This window comes from Terrapene carolina, unplaced genomic scaffold, assembly GCF_002925995.2.
Source record: "Terrapene carolina triunguis isolate 2854851 unplaced genomic scaffold, T_m_triunguis-2.0 Scaffold211, whole genome shotgun sequence".
Taxonomy (NCBI): domain Eukaryota; kingdom Metazoa; phylum Chordata; order Testudines; family Emydidae; genus Terrapene; species Terrapene triunguis.
The window spans coordinates 23,191,529-23,203,122 of NW_020664562.1; the positions used below are offsets into that span (position 1 = coordinate 23,191,529).

General features: G+C 40.4%; 1 protein-coding gene across 1 annotated transcript in view; it reads left to right on the forward strand.

The window, feature by feature from the left end:
• The window catches only part of LOC113407359 (glomulin-like), a 37,182-nt gene that overhangs the window by 6,706 nt on the left and 18,882 nt on the right, over positions 1 to 11,594 (forward strand). The window contains exons 5-13 of the mRNA XM_026655769.2: positions 1,545 to 1,791; positions 2,335 to 2,437; positions 5,331 to 5,518; positions 6,036 to 6,089; positions 7,100 to 7,130; positions 7,455 to 7,544; positions 9,362 to 9,403; positions 9,496 to 9,569; positions 9,903 to 9,987. Of these exons, the coding sequence (XP_026511554.1) occupies positions 1,545 to 1,791; positions 2,335 to 2,437; positions 5,331 to 5,518; positions 6,036 to 6,089; positions 7,100 to 7,130; positions 7,455 to 7,544; positions 9,362 to 9,403; positions 9,496 to 9,569; positions 9,903 to 9,987 (914 nt within the window). The remainder of the gene's footprint in view (positions 1 to 1,544; positions 1,792 to 2,334; positions 2,438 to 5,330; positions 5,519 to 6,035; positions 6,090 to 7,099; positions 7,131 to 7,454; positions 7,545 to 9,361; positions 9,404 to 9,495; positions 9,570 to 9,902; positions 9,988 to 11,594) is intronic.

The window sequence follows — 11,594 nt, forward strand, 5'->3', positions numbered from 1 at the left end:
AGCCCACTGCCGGTCTGGGGTTCTGGCTGCCGGCTCCTTGCCAGCTGGGGTCCCAGTCGCTGGCCCCGCTCAGCCCACTGCCAACCTGGTGCTCAGGGTGGGAATGTGGGGGGTGCAAAAGTCAGGGCATGGGGTGTGGGGGGGCTGGGTATGTGTGGGGAGTGCAGGAGTCAGGGATGGGGTCGTGGGGGGGCATACAGGGGGCTGGGGTGCAAGGGGGGTGCAGGGGTCAGGGCAGAGGACTGGGGGGGTGGGCTGGGATCAGGGGGGTACTCCCAGCCCCCTGAGCGGTTCACGGCAGGGGGCTGGAAGGATAGGCCCCGCTCCTACCCTCCTTTCCCCTGCCTCTTCTCCGCCTCCTTACCGGTCTGAGCAGTGAGGGTGCTGGGGCTGCTCTTCTCCCCTCCCTCTCAAGGGCCATTGGCGGCAGTGAGGGAGAGAAGGCGGGGCTCGACGCAGCACGCTGGGGGAAGAGGCGGGGGAGGGGGAAGCTTGGCTGCCGGCGGAGCCTGCCGTACAGCAGCAGCCGGCAGGACCAAGCTTGCTTCTGCCCTCTTCCCCTGCCAGAGAGAGCGGTAGGCGGGGGATGGAGAAGAGCGGGCTGGGTCGGGCAGGATTTTTAATGGCACGCTGCTGCCTGCCAAAATCCGGCTCAGCCCGCTGCCAGGGTTCAGCAGCGGGCTGAGCGGCACCCCAGCAGGCAGCAGCATGCCATTAAAAATCGGCTCACGTACCGTCTTTGGCACACGTGCCATAGGTTGCCGACCCCTGGTGTAGACCAAGCCTAACTTTAGTGGTTCGCGAGATACAGGCCGCTAAAATTATGTTGGAATTTAAGGGGAACGTTTTGGTAATTAGAACGATGTCTTCTGTTAAGAGTTATGGACTGTGGACCAGTGTCGCCAAGTGCAGCTGAAATGAGAGAGGAGTCTGTAAAGGAGCTAGTTGCGGCACATTGATTTTGGGGCCGGTGCTACACTGGCTCTGGCATAGATTAGAACAGTCCTAGTGTGGTGCAAAAGGGCCAGATTTCAGCAGACATTTGGTATAGTCTCTTGTTCTGCCATGGTTAGAAACACTTCGGTAGTACAGATGTTTTCAGGGCCAGGAAGGGTTTGCCCCTTTGGGCCAGTGATATAAGAGAGAAATTTTCAATATTTACCTCCACTTTACAGAGGCAGGATTTGTTGTATATTAAAATGCATGGGATGCTGTTGTGATATTTCTTTGCAATACTCAACCCTGTGGTGCTGGTAGTTATAACATCCCAAAACTAACAGGTGCAGAATCCTGGTGTCTCTGCACTTGTTCATAGTATTGCAGGTTCGTTTGTTTGTTTTTAAACCAAAGGCTGTTCAATACAATTACTTAACTCAGTACAGTTCTTATTCTTTGCTTTTTCTCAAACACTGAATCTATTATGGCAGGAAAAAGCTTTTGTGTTATAAACCAGAAGAAATTAAGATGTTCCACCTCTCTAACATCATTTGTGGGGGAAAATAGTAGATAACTAGATGTTTAACAACACTTTCTTTTTATTTCAGTTCTATTGAAACTTCATAGCAAGAAGTCATACTCAGTGGGTTTATCTTTGTCTACCATTTTAAATCAACTCTCTCTCCTGCCTGTACCTTACACAAAAGAAGAAATACGAGAAGATAAACTTGGCCTCTGCCAGTGTTGCAATGCAATAGTGGATTTTGCTAAACCTTTTGTGGATGAAGTTGTTAAAAATATGGAAACCTCAACAGAAAATGATGACGAAGAGCTCAAAGAAGAATTGCTAAAATTGTGGGTATCTTATTTCTGCTTAAAATGCTTGTGTAATGAAATAAAATGAGCAATCAAAATTTCATGCACCAGCGGTGAATACACTGTTGATATTTTATAGTTTATCAAATAAACTGTTTAATGTGTTTGTTTTTTTAAAAAAAAACAAACCCTTCCATATTTGTGAACTATGAAAGGAAGGGCAACGCTCATTCCCCTCCTGGCTGGCAGGTGGTAGAAGAGTACCTGTATAAGGGGTGGGAAGCCCAGTCAAAGGCCCCTACTCCTTCCTTGCATTTACACCAGGATGAGGGACATGCCTCTTTGGAGGCATCAGGATCCAAGCAGTGCCCCCAGCCATGAGAGTATAGGGATGAAAAACAGGAAGCAGAGCCAGTCCCTGAGTTTGGAGACTCCCCCTTGGATCCATCATGAGCAGCAGCAGGGGCAAGGGGCATGACAGTTTCAGACCCCCTGGAGACAATGTCATTATATTCTGTATTGGTGGTTGTGGTAGTGTTTTTGTTAAAAGGTTCTAATTATTGTTACCTTCTTTTCTTTCAGTTGTTTGAAAAGCTTGAAATACCCCTTATTAATAGCACAGCTTGATCAGCTGCAAGAAGACATTGAAGAAGACCCCTTAAGGCATTTTGCAGCTGAAATTCTAGTAAGTGCAGTTAAAATGAATTATAGTGACTTGCAAAATCAGTCATTACAATTCAGTATTCACTATAATCAGTCAGAGAAATCAGTTGGCTTCCTGATTTGGTTTATGGGATTCTGTAAGATAGTGCTGATGAAGGTAAAGTCTTGGAACAATATCAGATCCTTAGGGTCAACAAAACTTGGCTTTGAAAGTAAAAAAATCTGTGAATGTCTCGGTCCCAAGGGTGGGGGCTTGGATACACTCAGTCAAGCACGCCAGGTGCATAAGTATAACCAGTTTTATTGCCAAAGTATAATAAGCCTCCCCGCCTTTACGCATTACTAAATACGTGCTTTCCAGCAAGCAAGCAAGAATCAATGCTTACGCCCCTTCTGCTACAGACAGTCCTGGACCCTCCTACCTTGTCCTTGAGGGCTCGTAGCAGGCACTGCTCCAGCGTGGGGAATTCCTGGGCACCCACAAGGCCAGGGTCCGCAGGTGAGATTGTTCGTCTAAAGCAATTCTCATAATCATCACCTCCTTCTAAGGGGGGGGCATATTCACCCACAAGCAGGCTCTGGCAGGAAACACTGCTGTTTTCTATTCCCATACTTCACAGTCTCAGGCCTTCCTTATCTCTTCACTTGTTTATCCAGCCAAGTGGCTGAAAGCCAGCTCCGCTGGTCAAAGCCAGTTCACTACTAGCTCCTTCCAAACCATTCTGTAACATCAGCCCAAGGCAACTTGCGTCAGCCCCAACAGAATGTTATGCAATAAATGTTTGGACCAAATTCAGCCCTCATGGTACATCTCTTTGGGCTGCTGCTCTCTGAATTATCAGCAGTGTCTGCTCTTATGCAGCTTGCCCCATCCCCATAGATGTGCAAATCTATCAGGGCTTTTAAAAGGAGATAATGAGGTGAGGTCCCTACATGACCAAAACTAATACAATTCTGTGTTTGGCTTTTTAAAAGAACCAAGTTTGCCCCTCTACTTATTGTAGCCCTTTCCTTTTTATAATAATTGATGTCATTGGGTAGGGTTGCACTTTAAAAATCTAAGTGGATCATATTTTGGATAAAGTGAAGAATATTTTCTATTCAGGACACCCACTTAAGCACAAACCTAACGTTAAACATATGCTTCAGTCCCAAAGACTTCAGTTGTTCTTAAATGCATGCATAAGTGATGTCTTGAATTGGGGCCTATGACCTAGAGCCCTGCAGTGGGCCCAAGATCCCACGGGTTCCGCAGGACCCTCTGCTGTAATAGTGGGAGCAGATGAGAGTGGGTATTGCGGGGTGACAGGAGTGGAATTAAAAATAGTCCCGCACAGGGCTCTACTATGAACTGAAATTTCAGGAAGCTAATCTACACGGTAAATAATTGCAGTACCAGCTTATTAGATGACACAACCAGTGTCCCCAACCCTGATTAGGAGAGAGTGCCCTTTGTGTAGGTCCTAGATAACTGAGTCTTAATGGACTATTTGCTGTTAACTGTGCAAATGTATTCAATTGTCTATGAAATTTTAGCTAAAAAACTATTCAGTTATTGTACGCTTATCCCCTATCTCAATAATAGCTGTGCAAAAAGCAAAGTCAGGTTTTGGGCATTAGACTTCAGTTCTTTTGGCAACAGCTGCTGGTATAGGAAGGACTTGTAACATTGCCTCATGTGTTGAATCCCTGCTTCATGTGTTGAACCTCTACTTCATTTGTTGCAAAGTGTGTAATGAATGAGGCAGGGGATTTTAGGAAAAGAAAGGACAGTCTCATGGTTAAGACAGTTGAATACTGCCTTGGAGAATTGGATTTTGTCACTGCTTCTGCTCAGAGTTTTTCCATGATACTGGGGACCCAACTCTCCACCTTTGTACAGGTAGCATGTTCCTCATTTGGTAGCATGTTCCTCATTTTCAGGGTACCCAATTTGAGCCCATGGGATCTGATTTGCAGAACTGCTGAACACTCACAGCTGCAGTTGAACTCAATGGGAGCTGTGCTTTGAACATATGACATACTACATAATGACAATACTATGAAAAAATCAGGTCTTAGATGTCTCAAAGTGAGCACCCAAAATAGTGGATATTTTTGACCTTACTTTCCATGTCTCAGTACCAATGTGTAAAATGGTGTTAATGCTCGCTCACCTCAAAGAGGTGTTGTGAAAATTGTTTGTGAAGCACTCAGATATTGTGGCAATAAGCCCAATAAAAAAAGCCCATAAGGAAATTAATAACTGTGTCTTCAGAGCAGGGTTTGAATACTGTGTAGCAAATAAGGTCTGGGATTGAACTTTGAACAATGAAGAGAAAACAAAATACTGCATAGCTGGTCATTATGTGAGCATCATCCATTCTGTGCACTAAAGATGAGGCAAAGGTTTGTGGAAAAAAGAGTTTGTGATCATGTAATTAAATACTGTATCATAGTGTATACACACATGGTGGCCAAATCAAGATTGCACAGGCAATATTATTTCAGGCATTTCCTAACCTTTGAGTGCTTCACTTTGCCACCTTAATAATTTCCTTAAATGTAGTTTTGGTGTACACATACACCTCTACCCCGATATAACAGGAATTCGGATATAACACGAATTTGGATATAACACGGTAAAGCAGCGGTCCAGGGGGGCGGGGCTGCGCACTCCGGTGGGTTAAACCAAGTTCGATATAATGCGGTTTCACCTATAACTCAGTAAGATTTTTTGGCTCCCGAGGACAGCGTTATATCAAGGTAGAGGTGTAATTACAAAAAATATTTTCAGGAATGATTGTATATATGGTAGGTAGAGATTTTACTATATACCATTTAAAATGTGAATCCTAATTTAAAACTTTATATCTGTATTTCCTTTTATAAAGCAGCTATATGTAGTTGACTTTTTTTTTCTTTTTAATAAACAGGGCATTTTATTGGATATAAAAGAATTGTTACCAACATTGTTTTCACACCGTGGAAACAGAAATCAGAACTGGGATAATCCGGATTTTTTGGATGTAGATAGAAAGCATTCTGCAGATTCTTTGGCATGTCTGTCATATCTGGTGTTTGTTCAGTATTTTGATATTGATTGTTTTCCAATGGTCTTTAGGTAAGAGCTATTTTCCATCCATTTATTATTAGTGGCTGATTTGTTGAGGTTCTTTAAAGGCATTGTCAGGAGCAGAAGAAAACCTTTTAATATTAATCACTAATTATTTTGTAAGCCTTTGTGTTGCATTAGCATTCATTTCAGGGCAACTGTCATGTAATAAATGGTATGTGTGCAGAGGTGTTTTCTCTTTTAGGCCCCAAGTCTGCAGATACTTGTGTGTGCTTAATTTTAGAAACAAGTTGTCTCACAGAAGGAGCCAGGGGACTATTTATATGTTTAAAATTAAGCATGTAAGTGTTTGCAGGATTGGGACCTAGTGTGGGAGTGTTGCGGGGGGGACGACAATCTATTTAGCACACATCTATTTCAAAGGTATCCATTTAGCCTAAAATTACTCTTAATTTTATGAAATAGTTACTATTCCTATATATAGTGCCACAGAGCTTATTTTTATATCAACATGTAGGCTGTGTGGTCTATGGAATTGTATTTATAAATAACTTTTCTGTTTTAGTCCATCATATCTTCTGCAGTGCAACATGACACACATTGAGGTCCTATTGGAAAGGTAAGATCATACAAAATTTGGAGTTTCAAATACTGGATTTGTTTCTTGCTTGTCCGTCTTAATTGTCCGACAGTTGCTTTCTCATCTGTGGTAGTAATTTATGAAAGCAAACTTTGAATTCAGAATTCAAATTGTGGGGAAAACTCTTTTGAAGCTGAGTGTTAATATGGCACAACTCAGCACAAGATGATGCCCCTTCCCTCCAAAGAGTTGTAAAAAGTTGTCCTAAACACAATACTTTTATGTGGTATGCTCTTACATTTTTGAATATGTTTTACAGTATTCATTTCACAACTGTGTTTTATTTATTTATGGAAACCCAAACTAAGAACATTTTAAACATTCCAATTTTCTGAATTTGAATATTTAGTAGTACTTCTGTAACTAAATTACACAGTGGAGAATGAAGTGAGGTTGCCGTGGAAATATTTGACTGTATCCTATGATAGTATGCTATCTTCATCTGTATTGTGGCCCTCAATAAATAGAACACCAGACCTACTCAAATGTTGTAGTCATTTGCCCCATTATTGTCTGTAGTCTACAAAGATTAAGTCCAAGTACTACTCTACAAGCATGAGTGTTTCATAGGTTATCACCACTCCATTGTGCCTTGCTTGGCCTAAACTTTTCAGCCTCTTTAGATTAGGATTCACTCTCTTCCACTCATGTTTGGAAAAAGTTTGCAGAGTTCTGCAGTTGGGAAAGTACCATTTTCTTCCTTTTAATACCAGGGCGTCTCAGGGACTTGAGATCTTGCCTTTGAACACTCATAAATATAGAATGGAAATATCAGCTCTTGATCTCAAAAGGAGTCAAATCTACAAACTCTTCTGCTCAATATAGTTAAATAATTCAGTTGAAGGAATGACGACAGGAAGCAGAATAGGAACTGTTAGTAGCTGAGCTCATTTTTAGATAGATCCTGTACTACTTAGTTAATCTTAAACATCAACAAAACGTTTTTGAATTCATACTTTGAAACTGATAATTATCTTAATTTCTTGTAGGACAGAAGAATCTGTGTTAACTAAAGGACTTGTAAGTTGTTTTTTTTTTTTTTTTAAATCAAATATTGTATATTCTTTGTAATCTATGTTATGGTACAATCTTAATTTCCCTTGTCTGTAAAAGATGAGGGTAATATTGCATACTATAATTTTAGTTATTGAGGCTTAATCAGATAATCCCCAGTCCTGAAAGCATGTTACATATTTGTTTAAGATTTACTCGTATGCATAAAGTTAAATACATGCATAAACATTTGCAGGATTGTGGCCTTAGTTTGTGAAGTCATTTGAGGATTAAAGTACTGTACAAGTGCAAAGTTACGTTGTCTTTAAAATTATTTTTTATTGCTTGTAGGACCTGCTTGGAAACTGTTTATTGAGAATGAGTGATGATAGCCTTCATCATCAGTATTTGGAATTCAAAGGCTTCATTACAGCACCTCAGGTATTAGGATGCAATGTAAACAAGTATTTTTACTTAAAGTGCCATGTCATGTCTAGAATCATAGAATATCAGGGTTGGTAGGGATCTCAGGAGGTCATTTAGTCCAACCCCCTGCTCAAAGCAGGACCAATCCCCAGACAGATTTTTGCCCCAGATCTCTAACTGGATTGAGCTCACAACCTTGGGTTTAGCAGGCCAATGCTCAAACCACTGAGCTATCTAGTTGTTCCCTAGGTGATTTGAGAGAGAAGAACTTAGAGAATAAAAGGATTGCCTCACTCAGAAACTTAATTGTTTTTGAAACCGTACAGTGTCTTGCTATTAAGAATTGTTAACTGGAACAGGGAGCCTGCAATGGTTACCCACCTGGGAAGCAAACTTTATCACCCCCTTTCTTTCACCACTGAACAGCATCCCCATATCCCATCCAGTGGAAATAGTGGTGGGCAGGATGAGCCCCAGAGATTGGATTCAGGTGCAACATGTGACTCTCATGTCCCTGTCCCTTTCCTCTCCCCTACACACATTATGCAGCATGAGGACGCAGGCTGGGGAAGAGGAAGGGAAAAGAAGAGTTAAGCAACAACTTTCACCCACCAAAGGGGGGAAAAAAAGGGGACGTATGAAACACTGCCTCATCTGTTCTCCCCCCTCCACACTCCCAACAAAAGGGGTCTCCTCTAGCTTAGTCAAAGTCTCATCCCAGCTAGAAGGGTGAACATTGTTAATGCAAATATGCAGTGCCATTTTTATATATAAAATTTTGGTGATGAATTCAGATTTCTGCATTTTAATTTGCTATAAGTTTGTGAAGGATTGGAAGCAAGACAGGTACCCTTGTGTCTGGAATTGTTTGATGCCTTCCTATGTAGTGAAGCTTTTTAAACATTTAACTTGAAGTTTTTTTAAAATTTAAAAAACAATTTTATGCCAGAGGAGTGCAAGAAGGCCATTCCACCAGTTCGCTACCCTCTAAATAAAATATGTATTCCCTTCAGTGTTAAACCAAAGACCCATAGTTCAATAGATCCACTTAATTTCAAATATGTCACTCTTAAATTAAAATGATCCATGGGTAGTTTAAATACAACCATAAATACCATTTCTTAAGTCTTCTCTCTTGTGAAACAATCTCAATTGTCACTCTTCTCATAAATAAGAACCTAAGTCCCATTGGTTGCATTTTTACCTACATCATATTCTACAAATACATATTAAAATATAACTAAAATTACACCATATTTAGTCTAACCAAAGTGAGAGCACACAATATTAGAGGTTATATTTGTGTTGAGAGAAATCAATATTCTGTTGTCCTCCTTCACATTTGTTGCACACTGGACTGAGAATTTCAGCATCAGGTCTATTAATACATGCATGCTTTCTCCACCAACCATAGCAGTTAATTCAATGACATTTAAACTATTGTTTCTTTGCAAATGCATCACCTTATACTTTTTAAATTTCATACTCTGCTTCTAAGCCTAATCTATCAAGAATATTTTCAGAATAGTTCATCCATGAAGTCTTGACCACTTGCTCTATTTTAGTATCCATGGTAAATTTAGTGATCTTTATATAGCTTTGTATAAATCAATACTAGATATCAGTCCATTCCCATTATAAAGCTCTGTCTGATTCTACTCCTTACCAACATCCACTAAGAATGTGGACACAAGAACAAATGGATATAAACTGGTCATCAGCAAGTTTAGGCTTGTAATTAGACGAAGGTTTCTAACCATCAGAGGAGTGAAGTTCTGGAACAGCCTTCCAAGGGGAGCAACCAAACTTTATGTACTTTTTTCCAACTGCAGGGTTTGGTGAAAGTGATGACCCTTTGTCCTATAGAGCATTTGGTACGTAATTTAATTATTCCAGGGGTTACAAATGCTAAATTTGTTTTATTTTAATTAAATGCAAATGTCTTCATAGAATCTTTTTCTTTTAGCGAAAGAAGAGTTTGAAGATATTGCAGTTATATATAGACAAGTTTGATGCAGAGGGAAAATACACTTTGTTCAGGTATGCATCCTGCATAAAATGCAGAGAAACAGGTCTTGATGCAATTTAATTGCCTAGTAATTCAGTCAGAAATCATGGTAACTGCATAGGAGCTCACATAGGAGCTCCCATGTTAATTTCATGATGATGGCAATTGATTTTAGTTTTCATGTTACTAAAAAACAAGACACTGAAGCCAGCCCTTTTGTGAACTCCAAAGATTAGGGGTGAAATTCTGGCCCCCTTGAAGTAAGGGGGCAAAACCCATTTATTTCTATAAGGCCAGAATTTCATTTAGATTTTTCAACGAAATATAATGCAAAGATACTGTCTTTCTCTATTTTACTTTTAAAGGTGTTTATTGAAGACAAGCAACCACGCTGGCGTAGAAGGCTATGTTATTCAAAATATCAAAAATCAGATTGATTTATCATTAAAGGTGAGTATTATAAGTTCCTACTTTAAAAAGTGCTTTCAATATCATTTTTAAAGAATTCATATAGTTTAGGTTCCACAGTATTTATATATTACATGTGAAAATACTGTGTTAAAAGGAGAGTTGAGTGCTTGAGCTTGCATATTTAAAGTTAAGAAATGCAAGAGTTAGTTGCCTGTGCAACCTTAATTTGTCCTCCTTAGGGTTATACATTATGATACAGTCTATAATTACACAACTACATACTATTTTGTTTACGGGGTGAAGTCTGACTTTCTTTGTAGCGGCTGCTCCAAAACAGGAGCGCATTAGAGTTTTTCAAAGAAGAGGTTACCAGATTTTTTTTTTTTTTTTTTTTTAACATGGGCAAAACGTATTTTTCCCTAGCTGTCTTCCTGGAAGCTGCTGAACTGCTTCAGTTGAAATTAAAAAAAGGAAATACCCAGCCTGGAACTATTTTAGCCCAAATGGTTAAAGTTTGGCAAAGTTATATAAGTATCTGAAAACAAGGTCTGATAATGGGAGGTGTTGGGCAATCTTAGCAGGTGATGCTACCACTACAATGATAGTATGCACACCCAGCTTTCTAAAGATCACTCTTCTGGCCCTGATTTAGGAAAACACTTCCGTACATGCTTACATCCCATTGACATTGTTGTCCTGACTCAGGATGCCTTCCTGAATTGGGGCTTTGTTGGTAGATATCCTTCTAATTTTACTTGTGTGTGGTGTTAATGTCCACCAGAACTTCTCTCTGTCCTACACACATGCTGTGACAGGACACTTCATTATAGCGTCACAGCAGTAGTAAGATAATGTATGATTGAGATGACGGTTTCATTCCAAGCTATTCTCCTAAAATTACCTTTTGTGCAGCAGTTTCTCATGCTTAGTCTCAAACGTATGTTATTTTCCTTACTGATATTGGGATATCATCACATAGTTCTTTATCCAAAGGACAGAGAAAAGATGCTCTTTTGGTTGAGATACTGGACTGGGCTCAGGGGATCTGGGTTCAGTTCCTGACTCTGCCACAGACTTCTTGTGGTATCTTGTGCAAGTTGCTTAGGCCAAAGTTTTCCAGTGAAGGTGCCTAAACTAAAAATGGCCTGATTTTTTCAAAGGTGCGGATGACCTGCTGTTCCCATTTACTTCAGTGGGATTTGTTGGTGCTTGGCACTTCTGAGATAGGCCACTATTAGCTTTGTGTCTAAATATAGGTTTAGGAACCTATCTTTAGGCACCCAGGTTTGAAAACTTTTGTTTTGCTCTCTATGCCTCTGTTTCCCATCTGTAAAATGGTTATAATACTTTTGTACCTCGCCCAGATGTTGGGAGAAAATGTTCATTAATGTTGTGAAGTACTTGCATTCTGCATTGCTGGTGGGAGCCATACAAGTACTGAAAGATCCCTCCCATCAACTATTCCCACCCTTGCATTACTCACCTACCTTAAGAGGGCATGAAGAATTCTAGAAGGTCTGGTGGCCTCTGTTGGGGCCCCAGTGCCTGTAATTACTACTGTTATGCTTCTGGTGCATAACATTTAAATTAAGTGTGGTTTGACTATGCATAGTCAAACTCACTGGCACATTCGCCTCCCCCCCCCC